A 24,975-nucleotide genomic window follows, 5' to 3' on the forward strand; every position below is an offset into this window, starting at 1 on the left:
ACAAGAATAAATTATTACGGAAAAGGGGTTTTACATCTTTTTATTGCTACGTTGGTTTATTAACAAGGAGTTCACAAGGTTGTTTCGACGAGGCACAAGTGCCCTACTTATCCTCAGCTAAGTTTCAATTATTTTGGTTCATAATTATGTTTCCACTCAGGATGAGCGATTGAGACCTCAGGGCAGTTTGTATTTCAGGTTTTGGTTTCACCCCGTAGTGCATATGCCAAAAGGTTTAAAGTAAACTCTTCTGAATGAGAACTGTGCGATCAACAAAATTTATATTTCAATAAAATTTGGTAAAAGGTAAAATTTCATTTAAATGGGTTGCGAGCTGAGTGTATTATTGAAGTTTTTTACGTGCAGGCATCCTTAACGCTTCCTATTCCTTATTACTTATCCTGGAATCCTATATAACTGATCGCAGTTTTAGAGTGGGGTAGGGAACTAGAACTTAAATATTAGACTATTACGGCTTCCCACAAGGGAGCATTTTTGATCTCATCCTTTATTACAACACCATCATTACCTAATAGATAACACCGCAATATCGTTTCCTAGCTAGAATCATTTCCAAGGAACTTTCACATACAAGAACACCTTAAGCTTATCAAAGAATGGTGAAAGGTGTGGAGGGCAAAAAAAAAAAAAAAAACTTAAAAAAACAATCTTGCTGTTATTTAGAGCATTGTACATTTTAAAAAAAAGCTATTGAATTCCATTAGAAAGCAGACTAACGTGAAATACCCATACGGGACTTATGAGACAATAACTTAACAAAAGGCTTCGACAACTGCATAGACTTAGACCTGAATCTGTTTTGACCTTAAAACTCGACTAACACTGTACGTGACAATACTGTGGCCACTTTGGGCGGAAGTTTCGGTTCTGTCAAGCCATAATATCCAGCGCATTCAATCTTTAATTGGATACTTCCTCAGACGAATTGTCAAAGCTCTTTACTACGAATTAACCTACCCACAATGACCTCATTCCTTCTGTTGCATCGAACTGATAACTTAACTTCCCATTCCTACTCGCAATCCATCATATTGTGTACCATCGTTTAGGGGATTCTCATGACATGTATTCTCCAAGAGCAATGCTATCCGTATTGTCAATGTAACGACCTGAAGAAAAAAAAACACGCACAAATTTGTAACAAATATTATGAGAGATAGAGGCTAAAAGATTTTCTATGACTGATCCCTTCATCTGAACAACGTTGTCATAGAAATGATAAATGGTGGAGTGAGTGTTTTGTTCAATCTTTTCAAAAAGGCGTTGTACTCATTATTTTCTAAACTGCCGGCATGGCTATGATCTGTAAGTTGCATCTAGCTCCATCCTCAATGAAGTAGACCGGCGCCTTACAAATGTGATACAGGCGTCGTCGATAAAAATGGCCATGAGACCTTCCCCTTGTTACCTCAGGGTTTCTTTGGTTGGTTTCTAATAATGTACAGTGCTGGCCAAAGTATTAGTCGTGTAACCGCGATAGTAAAACCATTTGTAATATGTATCGGTATAGACAGGCTACCATTTTATTAAATAAGACAATCAGAAGAGGGCTGGAGGCGAATTAAAGTTTTTGACTGTCGATTTGAAGAAAAGCCACCTAAGTAAAAGTTGATATAGATAAATAAATTGATAGAGAAAGATAAAGAAAGATAAAAAAAGAAAAAGAGAGATTGAGAGAAAGAGCAAGAATGAAAGAATGAAAGAAGGAAATAAAGAAAGAAATAAAGAGATAGGGCGAGAGAGAAAGAGTGAAAGTGAGAGAAAGAGAGAGAGAGAGAGAGAAAAAGAGAGAGAGAGAATGGCGAAAAAGAGTGAAAGGGCGAGAGAGAAGAGAGATAGTGAGAGCGAGAGGAGAGAGAAGAAAGAGAGTGAGAGTGAGAATGAGAGAGAGACAGAGAGGGAGAGAGAGTGAGAATGAAAGAAAAATAAATAAAGAAATAGGGCGAGAGAGAAAGAGAGAGAAGGGAGAAAAAGAGTGAGAGAGCGAGAGAGAGGAGAGAGAAGGGAGATAGTGAGAGCGAGAGGAGAGAGAAGAAAGAGAGTGAGAGTGAGAGTGAGAATGAGAGAGAGACAGAGAGGGAGAGAGAGTGAGAATGAAAGAAAAATAAATAAAGAAATAGGGCGAGAGAGAAAGAGAGAAAGTGAGAGAGAGAGGGAGGGAGAGAGAGAGAAAGAGAGAGAGAGAGAAAGAGAGAAGGGAGAAAAAGAGTGAGAGAGCGAGAGAGAGGAGAGAGAAGGAAGATAGTGAGAGCGAGAGGAGAAAGAAGAAAGAGAATGAGAGTGAAACGAAGAGGGAGAGAGAGAGAGAGAACGAGAGGGAGAGAGAGAGGGAGAATGAAAGAAAAATAAATAAAGAGATAGGGCGAGAGAGAAAGAGAGAAAGTGAGAGAAAGAGAGAAAGAGAAAGAGAGAGAGAGTGAGAGGGAGAGAGAGAAAGAGAGAGGGAGAGAGAGAGAGCGAGAGAGAAGGGAGAATAAGAGTGAGAGAGCGAGAGAGAGGAGAGAGAAGGAAGATAGTGAGAGAGGAGAAAGAGGGTGAGAGTGAGAGTGAGAGGGAGGGAGTGACAGAGAGGGAGAGAGAGTGAGAATGAAAGAAAAAAAGAAACAGATAAATAGATAGAGCAAGAAAGAGGAGTGATAATAAATACAGTGAGAGCGAGAGGAGAGAGAAGAAAGAGAGGGAGAGTGAGAGAGAGAGAGAGAGAGAGAGAGAGAGAGAGGGAGTGAGGGAGTGAGGGAGAGTGAGAGAGTGTATGAGAGAGAATAACAATATGTATTAATTTTTTATATTCGATCTGAGGCCGAGGGGCATCATGCTCTGAATGAATGAATGAGAATGAAAGGCAAAAGAAATAAAGAGATAGAGCGAGAAAGAGGAGAGGGAAAAAATACAGTGAAAGTGGGAGGAGTGACAAGAAAGGGAGTGAGAGAGAGGGCGAGGAGAAAGAGAGTGAGAGTGAGAGAGTGTATGAGAGAGAATAAGAATATGTATTAATTTTTTATATTCGATCTGAGGCCGAGGGGCATCATGCTCTCCGATTTGATGAAATACGATACGGGTTTCTCGCGCCGCGGAATACGAATATGACATTAATTTCTGCAAACCTTCTCCCAGTGGGATGGGGATGGATGGGAAATGTTGGATATTGGGTCCAATTTCGATGAATTTGACAAGACGCAATTGGCCCGACCCTCACGAAACAGAATATCTGACTTGAGACGAGTTTGCTTTCCTTGGCGGACCTTTTTACATCCCTTCATAGAAATAATCTAAAAAGTCGACGATGTAAACAGTGAGTTTTATTGCGAAAATCATAAAAAAATTTGTTTCTGTAAGAAAAAAATCCCTCGAAGTCTTAGAATGAGTTCGGATGATTTGAAAGGATTACTGTCAGAGGGACATAAACATAAAGAAAATCCGAACAGTTTCCAAAGGAACTGAATGGGCCTTACGTCCGGCTATTCACACCGATTTAGCCCCATGCCGGTGATGAAATTATCAGTGCTAGTACGTTCTTTGGAACGGTTTTGGATTTGTCCTCATAACGTGACAGTGAACAAATTATATTTAGGTTTCAATACATACTGTATATTGTATAGTATAGATATATTAGGTAGATGTTGTAATATATTATAAGCTGCTTGCATATAATAATGTATTTTTTTCAACCGTATGTCATGTTTTTCCGGCTTTGATTTTTTAATAACTGATCCAAAGTATTTCGGTAGTGACGAGTTCTTTTCATTCCGTTCTTCCCTTTTAGCAGGTTTCTTCTTCCATCTGTCAATCAGTACAGACCTTGTCATGCCAGAGCATCAATAATAGTTCTCTTTCGCTGATTGGTCAAGGCGTAGAGCCCGCCGAGGACTGATGGCACCACGTGCAGTCTCTCATTGGGTATTCCTGGAATCGGAAGGGCACGTTTGGTCGGAGAAATTTGAGGACTGGAGTAGATACTTGGATGCACCGTTTTTTCAAGCCTCTGTTTATCGACTTTCGCTTAATTAATTTTTTCAACGGCAGTGAGCTTTTCTTTTTGTTATTTTATTGATGAAAGTGTTTTTTTTTGTTAAAAATGTACGTCAGAGCCGCATTTCCTTTTTTTTTATTGTGTCTTAATTTCAAATTAAGTTTCTTTTAATTTTTATTTCTGTTCCTTTGCCGTTATTCTTCGAATGGGGAAAAGTCTAACAACAATTAACTTTTAATTTTCTTGTAATTTGTCAATAGCACGATATATACGTCACATATGCATATTTCATTCAGATGCAGGGACAGACTTAAATGGTTCATTTGCTAAAATTAAATTGATTAAAAAGGATCAATTAAAGTTTCGGCACCAACTTTAGGCGGACTGTAGTTGCCTGTTGATGCCATGATCCTAAAATACAGATTTCATCAGAAATTTCTGCTTAAAGTACCAGGCAAAGCAGACTAGGAGAAAAGGATCGCAGATACTGCTTATGCTGGTACACATATGGCCCTAAGGGAGAATTCAGATAATCCTTGAAGAATATGCCACTCTCTTTCATGCGAAGACCTGTGGTACTGTCCTAAGGAAAACAAATAGTTGGATATTCAGCAAAAGGAATAAATATAGACAATTGTCTCATCGGTAGTAAAGATCAGAGCAATTTGGGATTGTATCAAGGACATGTTTAACATTGTTTAACATTTATGCTTGCTGAGGATACCTTGCGGCCCTGAACCCTTTTACGACAAATTGCCAATAACTTAGATCCACGAGACAATTGGTTAAGACTTAGTCCTTGGTTCATTGAAATTTTATTCCTGGGCAAAGATATACAAATTTCATAAACCGTCGCAGAAACTAACGGCAGAACTACTAAACCTACCTAGTACGGGATAGGACTGAAATGATGGTAGGACTACTGGCTGGGCAGATAGACTGCAGAGGCATATGTCTGAATTCCGAACAATAAATAGAAGCCTGTGGCCAGAAATAATAAAACAGCGGATGACGTCCTATGTCTGTGACTACAAAACTTAGGACAGATTAGCATTAGAGTGATAGAAGGACTGCTGACCGGATACTACAAAATCCAGAGCTACATGTGTATACTTGAAGAAAGCTAGGAAAAACAAAACATAGCGGAAAAGCTTTTCTTTTGGTTTAACAGCTCTAAGATTTCTATTCCTGGCCTTTAAAGACCAGTTGCTTTAAGTTAACGACAAGCTCTAGACCGTGATGAATATTGCACAATAGACCAATATTAGTCACAGTAGTAATGTATGGTGATCAGTGACCGTTAGTCTATGATTATTCGGAAATCGTGAGATGAGGTCTGGTGTGACGTAGGTTTAAAAAAAGATTTTCTTTATCGTGCCAACGTTTCGATCTTTATTGGAATCATCTTCAGGGCCTGGGATTTACAAACATTGTTTAACTTAAACAAATACATGGAGGATGTGGAAAAAAGTGAATTTATACAATGCAAAAAAAAAATTTTTATATTTAATCAAACTATTTCTACTCACTCAAAGTGTTTGTTTGTTGTCTTTATCTTTATTGAGATCATCTTCAGGGCCTGGGATTTACAAACATTATTTAAAATTAACGAATACTTGTAATTTGTTAATTTTAAACAATGTTTGTAAATCCGAGGCCCTGAAGATGATCTCAATAAAGATCGAAACGTTGGCACGATAAAGAACATGTTTTTCTGAAAGCTACGTAACACCAGACCGCATCTCACGATTTCCGAATAATGATTGGTCACAGTGTTTAACAGTCTTTGTCTAATGTGTTACTTTTTTATGTTAATGCAATGAAATTAATTGCACATAAGTAAAAGATTTTATATAGGAAGTATAAACATCATCTGAAAAATAACATTCGAAAGTTTCTTCTCCGATTCAAATGAAAATACTTCAATGGGTATTCAAGAGATTTTAAGGATATAAACTGGAAAGTATATATTAGATCCATATCATTTGAGTTTATGGAGTTTACTTTTCTCTTCAAGCAGTTTGAAAATGAATGAAGTTAGGCGAGGTTTATTTTTCATTACACTGCACCTCTTCAGAGGTCAAAGTTTCTGCTATATATATATATAAGTTACAAACTTTTATTTTATATGTTGAACAAAACCTACGTTTTTTTCTATTCAAATATTCGCGAATGTTTATCATCTTCCGGCCAAGAGATAAAAGGAAAATCCTCCTTGACAAAATGGCGAAATTTGTATGGGAAGAAAATGGAAGGATAGATCAGACGCTGAGCTGATTCTGAAGGACGGTCGTTATGTAAATTTTAAGGAGTGGACGTACACACGTGTTACACCTGTCCTTATTGATTCCCTCGGACCAGACATTATTGATTAAGGCATTGTTAAACGAATTGAGAGAGCTGATTTGGCTTTACTTACCTAAATAACCACAGAGCAGTAGCAAGTTAGTAAGACACATTATTTTATATAAGGACACTTGACAATATATAAATGGTACAGTGGAATATTCAAAAAAGCCTACTAGAAGCATAATGAGTATAATGTTTGGATAAAAATCTGTTGATAAGATATTAAGTTTGCGTCAAAATTACGTCATATATACACTTTTCCTTGAAAAAAGGGTTAACCTTGCCCGGTAAGAGATGTAATTTATGATGTGATTCATTTTCAGGAACGGTAGACCGATTAATTCCGAACCGGTGTAAATCACGGTGAAGGTCTGAAAAGTCGTGTTGTTAAATTGCCGGATCAACAATGTTATATTGTTCGTTGGAGTGCCTGAGGCTCAATTGGTCCGAGTTCCTCTCTATTATTGATTAGAATTAGCATTTGAGCAAAATTGTATAATTACAGCGAAATCTTATATTTCGAATAAATCCCACTAAAGATCAAGTAAATTATTCGAACAGTGTTACATCTATATAATTTTCTAATATAAATTATAGTTCAAATAAGTTTGTAATTTTATTATCTAATTTTTTTTTTTTTTTGGTCAGAAATGATCAAAAATCTTAAATCACAACGACCGTACACATACGGTTCTTGTAGTACAAGTGGTAAACGGTTGCCGCGTGGTTAGGGTGTCCCACTCGTATCTGTGTCCTGGGTTCGAATCCCGGCACGTACGAAGAATTTCAGTTAGTTTGTGATACCTAATGGCAAGCTTGATTTGAAATCCGCCTTTCTGTATGAATGGACTCGTCTTTACGTCAGCATCTAAATTACTACCAGTTTATTCAAATATTGAGCTTTTTCTAGAGTCTAAAATATGCTACCAAAAAATAGTACGGTGTTCTTTGTAATATAAAATCCTTAATCCATAGAATTTCCATTATATCGATGTAGAGTGGCGAGTCTCTTAAAACCTGCGGGTCGAGGTTGCTAACCATAGAGATTTATTCAAGATTACTAGGGTTCTCTATATATTTGGGAAACAAGTATAGAGTAGAAATCCGCCATCTTAACAACAGACATTTTTCGCTGTTTCTTCGTTTTTCCGGCTACACTGCACTTATTATTTCTACTTCTTCGACTCTATGCATGTGCCTCTTTATAGTCCTAACTAGTCTTAATATTTGTAGACACCAACAGAGCAACTACTTCTCAGGCTAAATTCTATTGCTTAGGGTGTATGTACAGTCTACAGAGTTTGCAGTTCTACTATCATTCGAATAGTAAATTGTCCTAATTTTAGTAGTCGCAACCAAAATATATGATCCGCTGTTTCTCCTATTCTGGCACAGGCATTTTATGGTGCTTCAAATCTATGCTGGAGTGCTCAGTGCCTTGTCAGCATTTCGTGGTCCGATTGACCAAATAAAATCTTTCAATTAATCAATCTTTATGTAAGGTATTGGTTGAGATAAAAAAGTCAGTGTCACGAGCGGAATTCGAACCCACGACCTTCGGCTAAATACGCCGCTGTTCTACCACTTAAGCTATCGTGACTTCGATTCACTCGGAACTAACGTCCCATCTCAACCTAACCTTTCGAATTTACCTCATTTTTGTCATTTTTCCAATGTCGTATAATCTATTTGCTTCTTCGGTTCGAATCCCGCTCGTGACACTAAATTTTTCATTTCAACCAAAATCTTACATAAAAAGATTAATTAATTGAGAGAAATGTGTGGTGATTAGTGACCATTAATCGATATTTATTTAGAAATCGTGAGATGCGGTCTGGTGTGATGTAGGCTTCAAAAAAACATTTTTTTATCATGCCAACGTTTCGATCTTTATTGAGATCATCTTCAGGGCTCAAAGTGTTTGTCTTCTGTGTAATTGTGTAATTGTGTAATCTTGCGTGTCGTGTCAAGAGTGACAAGAATGGCACAATTACACAGAAGACAAACACTTCGAGCCCTGAAGATATAAAACATCGTATTTTCCACAATTTCCAATTCCATTCCAAGCCGTTAAACAAAGAGGAACTTTCAAAACTATGAGCATTCGTTCTGCTTAAATATACGTACTAGAATTAGAAAAGAAGCTCATTTCCTCCATGATCAGATTTAAACTTTTTTGGCATGAATTAAATGTTACGACGTGGGAAAGGATAAATTACAAAGCTCTTTCTTGATGACAACTTGCTTATTTGTATGCTATTTTATGTTATCTTGGGCTTTATTACTTTTATGGACTTTAGCTGCTGCTGAGTGTCTTTTATTTTTCTGCTGGTCAACTGGTGGGTTATTCTACATGTCTGGTCATGTGATATTCCAGTGAGGTTCATTTTCGTTTAATCAGATTTTTTTCCTTGTGACTTGACAAACCCTGCATTGGAATGACAAAACATTGGAGAAGGTTCCTGTCATTCTCAGGGAGAACTCAGATAACCTCTTGTCAAGTTTTTTGCTTTTTTTAAAATAACTACTACTACTAATTTGGATATGTTTCCTTTCACACTGGGGGTGGGCATTCTATAAGTCTTTATCCTTTTAAATTGCTTCTCGTACTTCTTTGGTACTTCCATATAATACTAATTCAGCAAGCAGGTTTACGTTTTTTAGGTGTATTTACGAAGTCTATAAGAAATATTTCAAAACACCAATGAAATTGTAAAAAGCAGCTTATTTTAACAATGTGTACGATGTAAAACTTTAAACAATTTTTATTGGTTTGATGTGTTAGCTTCGTAAATTTTCGCTTTTTCTGGGACAGTCTTTGTATTTTAAAGGCGGTGGCTTGAACTTGATGGCTTCGTAGTCGATGGGCTTGATGTCCTCGATGACAACGTCCTTGCCTTCGTCCTTTTCCCTCGCCTTCAGCCTATGCACCTCGGCGTTTGCCTTTTTGTAATCGAACCTGGGCCCTAGACGTGCGAGCCCTCTGTCCAGTCCTGCCCTGATGATATTGTACCCGCCCTTGCTGATCGTGTCCTGGTACTCTGTGTGTTTGGTTAAATAATCCTTTAAAGCTGAATATCCAAAAACTGAAAAAAAAAGATAAAGTCAATTGTGGTTTAAAAGGGTTGAGAATATTTTTAACCTCTTCTGGAGGATGGAAGTGGTTTGATTGGCCTTGAGTTAGGCTGGTGGATGTACATCCTCTCGGCGAAGAGGATTATCGCGTCTCTATCCGGATCGAGCAGCGTGGCGGTGTCGACCGTCTTCTGAACTTCACCTGCATAGAATTGAATAGTAATAAATTTCTGTTTTGTTTTATAACATTTTTTTTAAATTTAAAAATGCTGGTAGATTTTTTATTGCAAAAATTGTACTTACAATTTCTACGGCATTTATTTTCAACTAACCTTGATCTCCTCTATAATCGACTGTGTAGACGGATTTCATCCTTTCTTTTAATATCCTCGCGTTTTCCTCCTCGAACGCTTTGACGTTCAAATTGGCGACGGCATCCTATCGGAACGAATTATAGATTAGCAACAGATAGGACTTTACTGTCAGTTGTTAAGAAAAAAAGTACTAGTTGTCTTCGCGAGGCTTCGCTGTACTCGCTTCTGAATTTCTTCTCTTGCTCCGGAGACAGTCGAAACTCGTCGGCTATGTAAGGCCTAGAATAATTTTCCAATTTAAACTTTAGATTAAAAAGTTGTAAAATGAAATCATACTTGATAACTTTCTTGACGTCGTTGAAATATATGTAGTCGTGTCTGTATGTTGATGTGAAGATGTTTGAATCGACTGGCATTGTCTCTTTCGCCGCCATTTTATTGTGTTATTGTGTTTTTTGTTAATTTAGAAATTAATGTAAGGTCGAAATGTCCGTAACCATAGAGTCAACTTCATATAAATTGAATATTTATTATAACATATGATTCGCAAAACATTATATTTATTCATGTCCTTGAAGTTGGTGTATAAGTTCCGCCATCTTCAGTAACGAATTAATCAACTAGGTGTAATTCTTTGATTTTTTTGTGTGTTACAGATGGTGGGAGGATGACAGGGGGCAAGCGGAATGGCTATGTACTATTATGCTTGCAGGCTGTCAGCAGCATGCTCAGCCGCCTCAACAAGCAGATCGTCGCCTCCGCCCTTCCAGGGCTCGTCCAGACCACATAGGCCAGTCGCGACCATCTCCCACCAGCCCGGACCCAGCAGAGTTGACAAGGTAAAACCAAAATTAATATAAATTGCAAAATAATTTACTGTAAGATCGCTTTGAAAAAGACAAAATCTGATGTTACAAGCCACAGATAAGACGTATATTGCTGTATTATCTTCAGCGGTGTTTTAAGGTCTTATTTACAATGCCTTCAAAGGTTTGAACAATGATTGTCCAATGGGGTCAACTTTATACCTTTTATTTATTTTAGATAAATTATTATTTAGATTACAAATTATTTAGATAAGATATATGCGTATGCGTATTTTTTGGAGGGTGAGAATAAAAGGGGTGGGAGAAAAAAGGGCCGGGACGGTGCTTGGCCTCGAACCAACAAACTTGGGCTCTACGAGCCGAGCCTCTCATCATGTTAACCACTCGGCTAGACAGTTATTGTGTCGGGTAACAATTTGTGATGATCCGAACATCTCACAACATTCAAACTCACAAACTAGGAGGAAATACCGCAATCCGTTTTACACACTCAAATCCTTTTTCAATGAAAGAAGCAATCCAGCATCTCATTACCGACTGGTGCCCTCGGTGACGGATCAGGTTATACGAGCAAAAAAGCCGACAAGTAGTGTTTACGTTCAAACGTCGAATCTGTCTACCATCCAACCAAGGTGGGCTTTCCTTAAATAGCAGACATGCATGGAACCCAACAAGATTAAAAAGACAAGAACTTAACAAAAGAAATTGAATACTCAGACACCTACTGAGACCAACACTAAATACACTCAACAAAACAACCTTTTATAAAACACTTATCAGACCGATTATACTTAGGAGTCGAACTGCAGGGCTCAGTCAAATCCTGTAACTTCCACTTTTGCTCAATGGAGATTTACTTTGTACAGATAGTATATATATAATATTTTAATGTAGATACAAACTTTGACGATTTATGCTTAAACGATAGAACTACAGCGTTCTATATCCTCATGGTATGCCTATTCTAGCTGTTTTAGCCCGAACAATTATGAAATAAATTATTTTTAATAAAACAAACACAAAACAATACTGATGCCAAACTTCGTACATAGACGAAAATAATCAAACTACACGCTTATCGCTTTGCGGACTTCAATAAATCACAATAGAATAAATTACTTATTCAGAATAATCGTGATTTTATAATATTTTATCCGGAGTGTAATTTTCATCAAGGGGAGTGAATCGATACGGCAAACCGACACGATCGGAACTTTTCTCTCCTTTTTTTAAGAGCTGGGAAATATTCTTATTATCTCACGTAAAATTAACCAGCGGTTCTTGCTGCACGTCCGAAACCGGCTTAAAAAAAATAAATTAAACTTTTACCACCCATGACGGTATTTTTGCCCGTTTACGTTTCAATATGTGCTCCGAATTAAACGAGAGGCTCTAAATACCTACATCGGTTGGAAACTAATTACCTTTAAGAGGCTCTGTGGAACGGCGCTGGAGGAAGGATTCGTTCTATATTAAACATTCCGTCATCCTCCACACTTCTCTCAAAATAACAGCTGAGTATAATAAGAACCGCAATTTCTTCATTAAATTTTCAACGTTCCTTTCCTCTACGGCGTGCCATGAAATGCAAGAAGAAGAAATTCAGCCAATTCCCGACTGCAACTGCAACCAGAGCTAATTTTTATTTTGGAGCGCATTTGATTGAATAAATCAATATTCAATCTAGTGATCCGTGCAGTAAGGATAACTTGTAAATACTGTAGTGATGGGGATCGAGATTTAACTTTCTTTACTACTTAAGAATAGTAGAACGCTGGGTCATGTGTCTAATATATTTCGACTTACTATCACCCAAAAAGTTAGGGATAAAAGAGGCGGCACAAGGCCTTCTGCAACTCGACCTGAATAGACCTATTGTTGTTTTTTTATAACTCACTAGCCAACTTTAGGTTATTAACCATCCTCCACAGCTTTGCCAGCGGTTCCTGGGTGTACGATCTGGCTTGCGGTTTTTCTTGTCCTACTTGCAAGAAGCTGTACCTATATAGACTTTCACAGAAACATAGAATGTGTTCTGCGGTCTCCTCCTCTTCCTGGCAGTATCTGCACAGTGTTTCTTCTGTCTGTACTCATATCCGGTGCATGTGCTTTCTTAAGTGGCAGTGCCCTGTCAGGAGTCCAGCCAGAATCCTGGTTCGGTTTCGGTTGTCTTTGCAATTCTTTCGTAAGTTTTGCGGATGGTCCTTCTATGAACTTACTCGGATGCCTCCTACCTGTGGTATTGTTCCATCAGGTTTTTTGTTGAAACAATGAGGTGGACTCATTAAGGATCCATTTTCAGATGTATCGTCTTTTGTGGCAGAATGCTAAGCCACAGTGGGGTTCAGAACCTAGGCCAACATGTCATCCTTTTCGTTCCCTCTATGCCCCGAGTGCACAGGGACCCATGCAAGTGTCAGGTCATTAGTGACACTGACTTCCCTCAGGGCCTCCATGCACTTCCAGACACTCTTTGCCTTCACCTCGCATTAGGCTAGCACCTTTAGTGCTGCCTGATTGTCAGAGAATTCCTAGCCTTTTTATTTTTCTGGCTCAGTGTTCAATCGGTATGATTTCAGAGTGGAAAACTGTAGTATACAGGGTGAATTGCTACTCGTGCTACAAACTTCTCCAGTAGATTCTTCACCCTAAAATGAACAAAAAAGTTCATATTGTCCATGGTCCGATTCTCAACCATTTCAGAGTAATTTCGCTTTTTATCGATTTTGAAAGATATCACGTCCTGGCGTCGGAAAATCGTGATATCTTTTAATCTAAACATTTCTCTTAAAATCTATAAGCACCGTTGAAATCCCCGTTAATTTTTAGAGAGAATCAAAATCATAATTCCATTGAAATTTTTTAATTTAATTTAATGCCCATTTAGTATGTAATGCTTAAGAAGTTTACAAACAGCTAGAAGGTCAAGGAAGAAAGACCCAAACGTTTTGCCACCTTCATCTTCTTATTGAAAAATTAACGGGGATTTCAACGGTGCTTATAGATTTTAAGAGAAATGTTTAGATTAAAAGATATCACGATTTTCCGACGCCAGGACGTGATATCTTTCAAAATCGATAAAAAGCGAAATTACTCTGAAATGGTTGAGAATCGGACCATGGTCAATATGAACTTTTTTGTTCATTTTAGGGTCAAGAATCTACTGGTGAAGTTTGTAGCACGAGTAGCAAGTCACTCTCAAACATTAGCAATCCTTGAACCACCATTTTTTCTCTTTTTGTCATCAACATCTTGGTCTCACAACCACTAAATAAGAAAATGACGAGTGCGTTGGAAGCGTTATTAAATCAGGTAGTTTTCCTCAAATTTGCTGCCTTCTGAGACTAAAATTAGAAACTCTGGATTACTTTATACACTTTCCGATTTACACAATTTTCCACTCTTTTTGTAGTTCTGGCTGAAATAAAACACAAAAAATTAGCCCAAACATTTTGCCACCGTCATCTTCTTATTGAAAAATTAACGGGAATTTCAACGGTGCTATTAGATTTTCAGAGAAATGTTTAGATTAAAAGATATCACGATTTTCCGACGCCAGGACGTGATATCTTTCAAAATCGATAAAAAGCGAAATTACTCTGAAATGGTTGAGAATCGGACCATGGACAATATGAACTTTTTTGTTCATTTTAGGGTGAAGAATCTACTGGAGAAGTTTGTAGCACGAGTAGCAATTCACCCTGTATTTACCTTGGTTTACCGTCAGTTCAGTCTTTGAGTTCATCCCGAAGACTCCTGCTCCCGTGCAAGTTTTGGTAAAATCGGTAATCCCTTCTTTAAGTAAGATTTGGCTCAAGACGGAGAAAAAATACCATTCAATAACCCTAGACTTTTTATTTTTTTTAAAATAGTTGTTCTTATACCTGGACTATACTCGAAAGTCTACTTTTCACTCGGGCCATTTTGCCTAAAACTTAGTCGTCCCGTCGAAAAGAAAATCAGCGAAAATCAGAAAATGCTTATAAAATATATTTGCAGCCACTTACAAAGCAGTCGTTTTTTAAACATCGCTTATTCTCAATAAATTTGTCACTCCTTTAAAGCCATTTGCAAATAGTTGGAATTGAACTTCTTCAAAAGAGTTAACGATGTCATTTATTCATCATGCGAAGAAAATGAGAAGACAATTTGACCCCAGCCAAAGGTCATGGATTTGAATCCCGCTCGTTACAATTTTTCAACTCAATCAATACCTTAGATAAAAAGTATAATTAATTGAAAAAAATAATGATGATAATTTTAATGAAAAACGTAAAAAATATGTAAATCATTATTGATTAGATTAAATTGGTCAAAACCGACGGTATTATTATATACATAAATTCTTTTCAATTAATTAATTTTAATTAAGGTTTTGGTTGAGATTAAAAAGTCAGTGTCACGAGCGGGATTCGAACACACGACCTTCGGTTAAATACGCCGCTGCTCTACCACTTGAGCTATCGTGACTTCGATCCACTCGGACACCAACTTCCCATCTCAACCCCACCTTTTTGAATTTTCCCTCCTTTTTGCCATTTTTCATGTTTTTATTTCAACCAAAACCTTAATTAAAAATTAATTAATTGAAAAGAATTTGTTTGGTCAATCGGACCACGAAACCTTATAGATATATACGTAAATGTGATCAATAAAGACGAGTTATTCGACAAATCTAAATCGAGGGAAAAATTAAAAATATACGGTTAATTACAGGTTTTATTGAATAACCATCTAGATTTGCTTATAATCACGATAAGTTTATATTTCTTCCCGGTCCCTTTTATCAATACAAGGCTTGGAATTAAGTATTATTAAATAGTATCTTTGAACAAAAAATGTTATTCTAGAAAGATAATTTATATAGTAAAACAGTTACCAACTTATATAATTTGGAAAGTTTTTCAGTATATTATCGAAAGTTGTGTAATTTACAGTTAAATTTACCTAGGTCGGTTTATTCTAAATCAAAATCATTTGGGATTGTAAGATTCTGTATTAGAAACGCCTTCAATGTCAGAAATCGTGCTGTAACAGTCTGTTTGAACGTCTCTGAGGGGAAGGGCAGCATGGGGTGAAATAATGGGTTTTCGTTCAGATATCAGCCGAAAAAAGCGTAACACTGTGTCGCGATAACTATCTCAACGCGCACACAATCGTTTAAATCTTTTTCTCCTTTTCAACGTTGACCGAGTCCAGGTCAGACTTAACTCAGTGATAACAGATATAAAAGCTTGTAAATAACATAAAATTTACCCACAACGCCCTAGGATTGACATGTATATAATCCAAAATGTTTTTTAATCTCCATACTACAAGTTTTACCCGCATGGTTCATAAATTTTTGAAGTTTTTATTATTACCTGCTGAATTTTATTTTATTATAAACTTAAAAGGGTATAAACTTTTCATTCCTGGTACACATTACGCAAATTAATTTAAAATCCATTGCCTTTCGTTAATCTTTGGGAATTACAATTCTTTATATCGCTAAGTTACTGATATCCAGTCGACGAACTATGAAGGCAATTTCAGCAAAATAAATCAGTTCTCACCAGTTTATTTTCGGAGTTATTAACTTTAAATTATAAAATGTTTAATATATACGGATTTAGACTTTAATTTTTAACCAGCTCAAACCTGTCTTCACGGCTTAAAACTGTCAACAACTTTTTCATATCCTCGGTTATTAATTTCTTCGACAACTTGTAATTATCTTTGATGTTTTACTTTAATATCGAGGCAGAATTTTATAGCTTTGGAATTTCTAATAAACCTCTGGGACTGTTTTGTTATTGTTTTTGCTGTTATTTAACTATAATTTGATAGTGTCTGCCTTAGTTTAATAAGAAAATACTCAACCTATTTAGGTTTATTATTATTTTACAGCGTTTATTATATTATTATTTATAGCGAGGACGTTTCTGCCTTACGTGCCATTTATAAGATTCTAAACCCGTTGTAAAGTGTCATGTATTTATAATGGTTTGGTTGTTTCGAAGTTATCACCTATTTTGTTATTTTCGAAAAAAAATGCACGCTGACAAATTCAATTTTGACGTAGTGACGGGCGATTTAGCCAAACTAGGTTAAAATATAATTTTTTAGTAAGAAACGATATTCGTATTTCACAAGCTCAAATACCGCGATTACAAATTTTACAAAAATTAAACATTCGTTTTTTATCTAATATTTTTTGCCTTCCAAATAAAATGGTTCTAATTTCCCCCCCCCCAAAAAAAAATAAAATAAATAAATAAAAAAAAATAAAATAAAAATAAATAAATAAATAAAATTATCTTTTTTTACGATGGTTCGCAACCACAGAGGTCATATCAGCCCTCGAGGTGCCGGTGTTTTTGAAAAAAAAGCCTATTTGTAAATATGTCGGTTTCCAATGCAGGGCCGCTGGATTCGAACCCTGGACCTTTACCTTACAGAGATGAGCGCCGTGACAACGTCTAAACCGTTGCGGCCACAGACGCCTCATAGTTATCCATTAAAACGACTCCAACAATCATCGGTAAATTTTCAAGAGATTTAAAAGTAACCAAAACAAGCACAGGCCTAAATTTGATCTCCATAAATAAATTAAAACTGGCAATGTAAAAAACCAAGTTTGTATTGCTTATGCTAATTTCAACCTTATTTTCTCACTTATAATGACATAAATTCTAAACTTATTTTGGCATAGGCTTAAAACGAACAATCCAGCTTTCCAAAGTTTATCATCACGTTGAATTTGGATAAAATCCAGACAAGTTCTTTTAGGTTGAACACTGGACACGACTGAAAAAATTCTCTCAGGCTAATCAAGTCCAAAATATTTTCATTGCTGTCGATAAAAATTCTTATTTAATGGTTTACCAGAGTGCTTAACACAAATCCTAATGTTTGTTTTTTTCAAAACAGTTTATTTAATTTACTTCTCGGAGCGTTTTTTTTGGTTTTTGTAACATTTTATATGTTTAATCATAATTGATACAATCCCTTTAATTTTCATATCCTAGACAGAAGAGAAATCGACTGATATATGAAATAAAATATATGCTCAAGAAAAAGATTGATTATCTTAAAATAATTTTCTTAGTCCTTGGCACATTGGCAAGCTTCAAACGTGTTAATATTTTTCTACCTAGTATCACAAAAAGTTTTCGTTAATTGGTATCCATAGGTTTTTTTTCTTAATAAAACGATTCCATCTGACTAAAATTTTTACCACCTATTTCACCAAGCAAGAACAAACAGCCCACCAGGTTTTTTAGTTTGAGAAAACCGTGATTATTTCAGCATCCGACCGTCACACTTTCCCCGGGATTTTATAGACGCTGAATAATGAAAACGGTTCTGAGATTGACGCTGATTTTAACCCACTTAACTCTTATTAGAAATTTTTAATGTACAAGGCCGAGGCAAAGTCTTCCATTGTCTTTTGCACTTTTAAGCAAGATAAGTAAATAATCACACACAGTAACACTTGCTGAAAACACAACCGACACTACTGTCTGTAAGAGTTTCACCTTGTGGTAAGACAAAACTGGTACAATATATACATCAAACAACTCGTACGATATCATGTTGTAAAGAGACAAAGCCCGAAGTTAAGACTTTTCGCTTAAGTCGAAATAAACTTTAAACAGACGAATTTGAATTAATATACCAGGAGGTTCAGTTATTATATTGTGATACAATAACTTCAGACGAAGTATTGATTTAGGGCTAATTTTGGAATTTCTGTCCACTTCTCCCGAGCCGAGGAATTAAACTTCAAATTAAGGGTGTGGGTGGAACTATATTTACATCAGCTTGTTTGACAGACAAAACGGAAAATTTAACAAAAGCGAAAATTGCTAGATACACAGATCTAATTGACTAGATTGCAAAATATATATATATGTATAACAATTAACAATTACTAAATTTTCAGAAAGTTTAACTTAAACAATAATATTTCAATTAATTAATCTTTATGTGTAAGGTATCGGTTGAGATAAAAAAGTCAGTGTCACGAGCGGGTGATTCGAACCCACGACCTTCGGCTAAGTCGTGACTTCGATCCACTCGGACACCAACTTCCCGTCTCAACCCACCTTTCCAATTTCACGATAGCTCAAGTGGTAGAGCGTCTTTAGCCGAAGGTGGTGGGTTCGAATCCCGCTCATGACACTTACTTTTTTATCTCAACCAATGCCTTACATAAAGATTAATTAATTGAAATACGTTATTTGTTCAATCGGACCACGAAATCTAATGTATTTAAACAATAATTTTATATCATAAATATCTTCGAGAGACAACAGGATCCATATGAAAATGGTTGTTACATTTGTGATAATGTAGCAGTAATTCAAATGGAGTAAATGGTAGGGCTTAATGGACTTCCTTGGGAGACGTCACCCACAGGTGAGAAGATTGGAAAATAGGATTTGAAAATAAAATAAAGCAAATTTCCTTAAGACAATATAGCCATCCAGCTTGATATAGCTTCTATGGCATAAAAAAGTTTAGTTTTATGTGATTGGCTTGTGATATAATGAAGGACTAGTTTTGGGGTGGTGGCTATCGATGAGCGGGATGATGGTCGAAAAGAAGGCTGTGATGATGTCGAGATTAATGAGGTAGGATGTCGGGTAGCTGTGAACTCTTCTGTCGAGAGAGCGATGAGTGTTGCAAGGAACATGTTACCTGTGGCTTCAGCATTGTTGAATTGTGGTAACGTTCAGTGGAAATGATTATTCGGAAATCGTGCGATGCGGTCTGGTGTGACGTGGGTTTCAGAAAAACATTTTCTTTCTCGTGCCAACGTTTCGATCTTTATTGTTGGCACGAGAAAGAAAATGTTTTTCTGAAACCCACGTCACACCAGACCGCATCACACGATTTCCGAATAATCATCGACTAACGGTCACTAATCACCACACACTCCAGTGGAAACTACTAACTGGCAGTCACATTAGTATTTCCGCGAATTCGCTAAAATTGAAATGGTCGAGCACAAATAGCGCTTACGAAGGATGAAGAAAGTCGGTCCCAAAACCATGGAGGTTGTAATTAGGAGACTTCCACGAATTATATACGTAGTTAACAAGGAGGTTGAAGCCGTCGAATGTAATGTACAGTATGCTGCAAGTGCCTTTAATCAGTTCTCTAGGAATAGAAATCACGATAGTTTGTATAAATCACTTCTTTTATCACGTATTTAACAAACTCCATCGGAAAGATGGTAAAACAACGTGAACGTTTGAACACCAAAATTGGATGTTCATAGTCAAAAATCTCGATGGTTAATTTTGGAAGCTAAATGCACTCTTTGTAATCTTCCGCGGGAAAAAAATTCTTGGAGGATAGGCAAAACCAAAGAATTAAATGGTTTTGCAAGTTGCAATGCAAATAGAATTCTAGCATTGGAAAAGTTTTAAAAGAATATCTAATGTTAGCTTCCATGGCATAGGAAAAAGCGAGTATAAAGAGTATCAATAATGATTTTCGTATTTTTATCACTTGTTTTCTCTTTGAAATATTTTTTCTTTGAAGTAACTTGGAAGTTCATAGGAATATAAAAAAACGCAACTTGTTTTATTTATGAAATATTTTTATAATTTTTCATGTCTATCTTTATTTTTCTTGTACTCATCCTCATACTTCCTTTTGGCTTTCGTCCTCGATTTTCGAGCTTTTTGGGCTTATTGCCTCAAATTCCATATTTTTAGAGCTTCAGAAGGGATTTTAACCCTGTTCGATTTCAAAGATATCGAGGACCCAATAACGGGAATTATTAAGATCTCATGAAGCTATTTCATGGCAAAAAGTCAGCTCGAAAAGTTTTTTTAATTCTTCTCTTTTTAAAACTTTATTATTCCAAATAGAACGTTACAATTATGGCGAATTACGAATATAATAGTAGTATTAATTAAATATGGTTGTAGGTTCAATTCAGTAATTGCTCAGGACCAGAATAAAAATTAATTAATGATGGTAATAATGCTATAGTAAACTGTAATTGGTAAAACTCAAATAGGACATTAACTTCAACCATTATTCATTATTAGCCAATGAGTCTTGAGATCTGTTCTTTTTCAGTCTTCGTGCAATCTGTCGCAATAGCGGGTGGATATGTCAGTCCGTGTTATCGTTCCTCGTTTGTACGTGTTATTGATGACATTGGAGACTTTCAAGATGTTAAGATTATTATGACGCACTGGGTTCTGGACGAAACCATGATCAGTTATTAATCTTAAGACTTGGGTTTGTGTTGTTTGTACCCTTGTGAGATGACTTTCTTCTGCTGATCTCCTGAGTCAACTTCCTATTGCCAAATGGCACGTATTAAATGTAGATATAGTATTCTTTTTTGACAGGGATATAGAATGGTCAAGAAGAAATTTTAATTGTCCTTTTGATTCTCATGGCAAGGGTTTGCACGTGGGGAGCCCAAATTTTTTATTTAGAATCACTTCTCGATCTGTGTTGGGTATCTGTGTATCATGCAAGAATTCCGTTGGTTGTGAAAGCTTCAAATTCAGTTAAGTATTTAAGAGTCAAATTTACAACAAAACTTAATGTGACACCCCATGTCTTAGAAATTAAAAAATAAAGTTGGCAAAAAACATAACAGCAAAAAAAGAAAAAGAATCGATTATTGGAATAACAACGATTAAAAGGTCACAAATTCTTTTCTCATTGCACCTACCGGACACCGCCAAGTAGTTCATCCCAGTCTAGGTCATCTAGGTATTCCAAACAGAGCTGTAAAGTTAAAGAATACTCTCTCTCATATAAGACCTAAAAAATAGGTGCAGAGATAACATGCAAGAAAGACATCGACGAGTTTGGTTCTGTTTTGTTTTTGTATTTGTACGAATGACTTTTTGAGGTCATAGTTACTCTACACTTATTACTTCATGTAGTCACTTCATTCAGGATACGTCGAAGATTGCCTGTTGCCAAATCTAGATTTTACTAAGAGCTATAATGGAAAATCGCTTGCATAGCCCTGATGCAGAAAAGAGCCAAGAGCACAGCATTAAAATACTCCCAATGATGGATCATATCACCATGGATGTTGTTTTACCATGAGCACATCACACTGTAAACGTTTGTGATATTAATTATCATCACCATCATCAACATCATCGTACTTGGCTCAACAACTCGCGCATCCTTTTCCACTCCATCTATCCAACGCAGCTTCAGACCACCCAACATCTTGTGTTGTATTGCTTTTCTTCCAGGATCCTACTTGGAGCAGAATGGTTAATGTTAGGCTGTATTGTCCAGTATATGGTAGGTGGGGCTTAGTCATGTAAAGTAGGCCAGAATGCCACACCTTCTTGGTGCTTCTAGCAAGGTTTTTCCGTTATAATTGATAGGTAATATTGTCTGAACTGTCGAAGGGAGACGAACATTTCATTGAAACGTCTTTACACCTTCTTGAATTAGGATTTTTTTCAGCTTTATGATTTTAATTAATTAAGTTTTTTAGTTGAGATAAAAAATCAGTGTCATGAGCGGGATTCGAACCCACGACCTTCGGCTAGATACGCTGCTGCTCTACCACTTGAGCTATCGTGACCTCGATCCACACGGACACATTCCATCTCAACCCCACCTTTTGAATTTAACCTGCTTTTAGCCATTTTTCGTCATTTCATTTGTCGCCGAGAATCAAATAGGTTACATGACATTTGAAAAATGGCAAAAAGGAGTTAATATTCAAAAGGTGGGGTTGTGATGGGAAGTTAGCGTCCGGATGGATCGAGGTGACGATAGCTCAAGTGGCAGAGAAGCGGCGTATCTAGCCGAAGATAGTGGGTTCGAATCCCGCTCATGACGCTAAATTTTTATCTCAACTTAAAACCTTAATTATTAGAGAGATATTAATTGGTCAAGCGGACCACGAAAACTACTGAATTTATGCTTTTACTGAAAAATCACGTTTTTACTCATAAACGTGCATTTTTCTTTCCATAAATAATATCAACCGATTCGACAAATCCTATCTAAAAACATAAACCAAAACGTAGAACAGTTTTGGTTGGAGAATGATATAAAAATAATGCATAGTTTAGAGTAAAATAGTTTCAACTAAGAACAAATTAGCTATTATTTTTCACAATTTCAGGTGATAATCAAATTAAAATCATTTTTATATAGCAAATTTTATTAGACACACTTTGCTTGCATATAAAATTTAATACAAATTCATTAATTACAAATTGTAAGCATTTTTATATAGGTACATCGCCAAATTGTTCCTTAACGAGGAGCTTTGTCTTCCGTTTCCATTAAATTTTGTTGCTAACGCGGACTTGAAGTTTTGTGTAAATTCATTGACTCCTTTATCTCGTGGATCCATGATTGAGACGACGAAATATAAATATTGCATTGGAAAATATTTAAATTATCGTCTAGACTTGACCAAAGAGGAGAGAAAAGACAAGAAAACTTGGTACAGTAGTTAACTAAAGAATAAAAAGTTACACAAATTTTTTTGCTTTTTCCTACCAGGCTGTTTTCAAGCCGTTTTCTTTTATAGATGGGGAAAAAAAAAGACTGGGAATAGTATAAATGGGAAAATGAAATTGCCTGGAGGGACTCAACTCGGCTTTTCTAAGTGTCAACCTGAGTGAGAGATCCCACTCCAAACCAGGGAACGGGTAAATGGAGGCCATCGACTCACCAGGTGTTTAAACTCGTGTCTGACTGCTGAACAGCTGCTGTTCTGATTCAGCTCACTGGGTGAAATATCTAACGAGCCGAAGGGGAACGCAATTCACAAAAAAATCATTATAATGAACTAGTTTCGCTTCTGTTTCAATACGCAATACAACAAGAAATTCAGATTTTTCGTCTGACCGACCACAACAGCAAGGATAGGGGGACCAGGATAATCAAAAACGCATCCTACACGTACATATTTCAAAGTTTCTAACCGATTTCCACCTACCATCTTTTAAATAATAACTACAGTTCAACCAACTTCAAAAGATTATGAAAAAATTGCGCGAGTATATATTTTAATTTGCATAACAATTTATCGGTTTTTTTATACAGTCCTAAATTTAATCAATCTAAATTGATTATCTTTTTGCTTTCGCAATTCAATGAGATGTTAATGAATCACATGGATTGTTCAAATTTAAATACAAAATGCTCTCTCCCTCTCTCTCTCTCTCTCTCACTCTCTCTTTCTCTCTTTACTTCGATCAATATTTGATTTATTAATTTATTATTATTTATTATTTATATTTATTGATTTATTAATGTCTATCTTGACCTCTATATCTCTATCCCTCCCTCAGACAAGCAGATTTTCCTAAGATACAACTCACTACTCACACACACGTAGATACACTCAAACAAACGCACTCTCCCTTTTGCCCTTATTTATGTTTCTGTCTATCTATGTATTTGTCATCTATCTTTACCCCTCGTTCTTTCACTGCTCTCTCAAACTTGTCCTTCTTGCTGCTCTCCCTATTTTTATTTTCTCTTTCCATTTAACTATCAAACTATACATCTGTCTATTACACACACACACGCGCGCGCGCGCACGCACACACACACACACACACACACACACACAATTTATTTGTTCTTCTCTGTCACTCTCTCATATGTTTTCTCTCCTTCTGTTTTTTCCTCTCACTCTTTCCTTCCCTCACTTATGCTCTTTTCCCCTCATTATCCTTTTATCTTTATTTTTCTCTCTCTCTTTCACTCTTTCTTTCGATTTCTCCCTCTCTCACTTGTTTTGTCTTGCTCTATTTTTCCTTTTCCTCTTCCTCTTTTTCTTTTTCTTTTCTCCCTCTCTCTCACATGATTTCTCTTGCTCTAATTTCCTCCTTCTTCTTCCTCTTTTTCTTTTCTCTTTCTCTCACATGATTTCTCTTCCTCTATTTTCCCTCTTCCTCTTCATCTTTTTCTTTTCTCCCTCTCTCACTCCATCTCTCTTGTTCTATTTTCCGCTTCCTTTTTGTCTTTTTCTTTTCTCCCTCTCTCACAAGACTTCTCTTGCTCTATTTTCTCACTCCAACTCTCTTGTTCTATTTTCGCATTCCTCTTGCTTTTTTCCTTTTCTCCCTCTCTCACTTCATCTATCTTGATCTATTTTCCTTTTCATTATTTTTCATTCTCTCACTCTCTCTCTCCCCCCTCTCTCCCCCTCCCCATCTTTCCTTTCTCGTTGGATGTAAGAGTGATCAAGTGACCCAATTCGGGAACAATTATAGCGTATTATTCAATCGTTCATTCATTATCTTTCTCTTTTTTCCTCCCTTTAGCCCCCAATGTATCTATTTCTATCGATTGTTCTCTCAATGTTCTTTTTTCTTCTCTCTCCGTTCACTCTATCTCACCACACAATATGTAAGGACAATTTTAGGGAGGTATAGGCCTCTGTCTTTTTAACTACCATCTT

General features: G+C 36.4%; 2 protein-coding genes across 4 annotated transcripts in view; one reads left to right on the plus strand and one right to left on the minus strand.

Moving 5' to 3' along the window:
- Window positions 1-24,975, plus strand: part of LOC106674187 (ras-GEF domain-containing family member 1B-like) — a 358,252-nt gene that overhangs the window by 31,043 nt on the left and 302,234 nt on the right. For 2 of the 3 annotated variants that reach the window (XM_014406767.2, XM_024229102.1), the window contains exon 2: window positions 10,386-10,568. In XM_014406767.2, coding sequence (XP_014262253.1) covers window positions 10,416-10,568 — 153 coding nt within the window. In that variant the 5' untranslated portion in view covers window positions 10,386-10,415. Of the gene's footprint in view, window positions 1-10,367; window positions 10,569-24,975 lie in introns of those variants that run through there. The other variant, XM_024229101.1, reaches the window with a different exon arrangement.
- On the minus strand, window positions 9,088-10,239 carry LOC106674188. Its single transcript, XM_014406773.1, has 5 exons — window positions 10,066-10,239; window positions 9,921-10,008; window positions 9,748-9,853; window positions 9,483-9,617; window positions 9,088-9,426 (listed from the first exon to the last, which is right to left on the minus strand). The coding sequence occupies exons 1-5, from the start codon at window positions 10,161-10,163 to the stop codon at window positions 9,122-9,124; spliced, it is 732 nt and encodes a 243-aa protein (XP_014262259.1). The 5' UTR covers window positions 10,164-10,239; the 3' UTR covers window positions 9,088-9,121.

The sequence above is a fragment of the Cimex lectularius genome, unplaced genomic scaffold, assembly GCF_000648675.2.
Source record: "Cimex lectularius strain Harlan isolate CLEC.00 unplaced genomic scaffold, Clec_2.1 scaffold176, whole genome shotgun sequence".
NCBI classification, from domain to species: Eukaryota; Metazoa; Arthropoda; class Insecta; order Hemiptera; family Cimicidae; genus Cimex; species Cimex lectularius.

Bases quoted from the DNA above. Each gene is read 5' to 3' on its own strand.
- LOC106674188 (XM_014406773.1), bottom strand. From the start codon at position 10,163: ATGGCGGCGAAAGAGACAATGCCAGTCGATTCAAACATCTTCACATCA. The intron at 10,009-10,065 runs GTATGATTTCAT...AAATTATTCTAG, and splicing joins GACGTCAAGAAAGTTATCAA to GCCTTACATAGCCGACGAGT. The intron at 9,427-9,482 runs GTTAAAAATATT...TTTTTTTTTCAG, and splicing joins ACTTCCATCCTCCAGAAGAG to TTTTTGGATATTCAGCTTTA.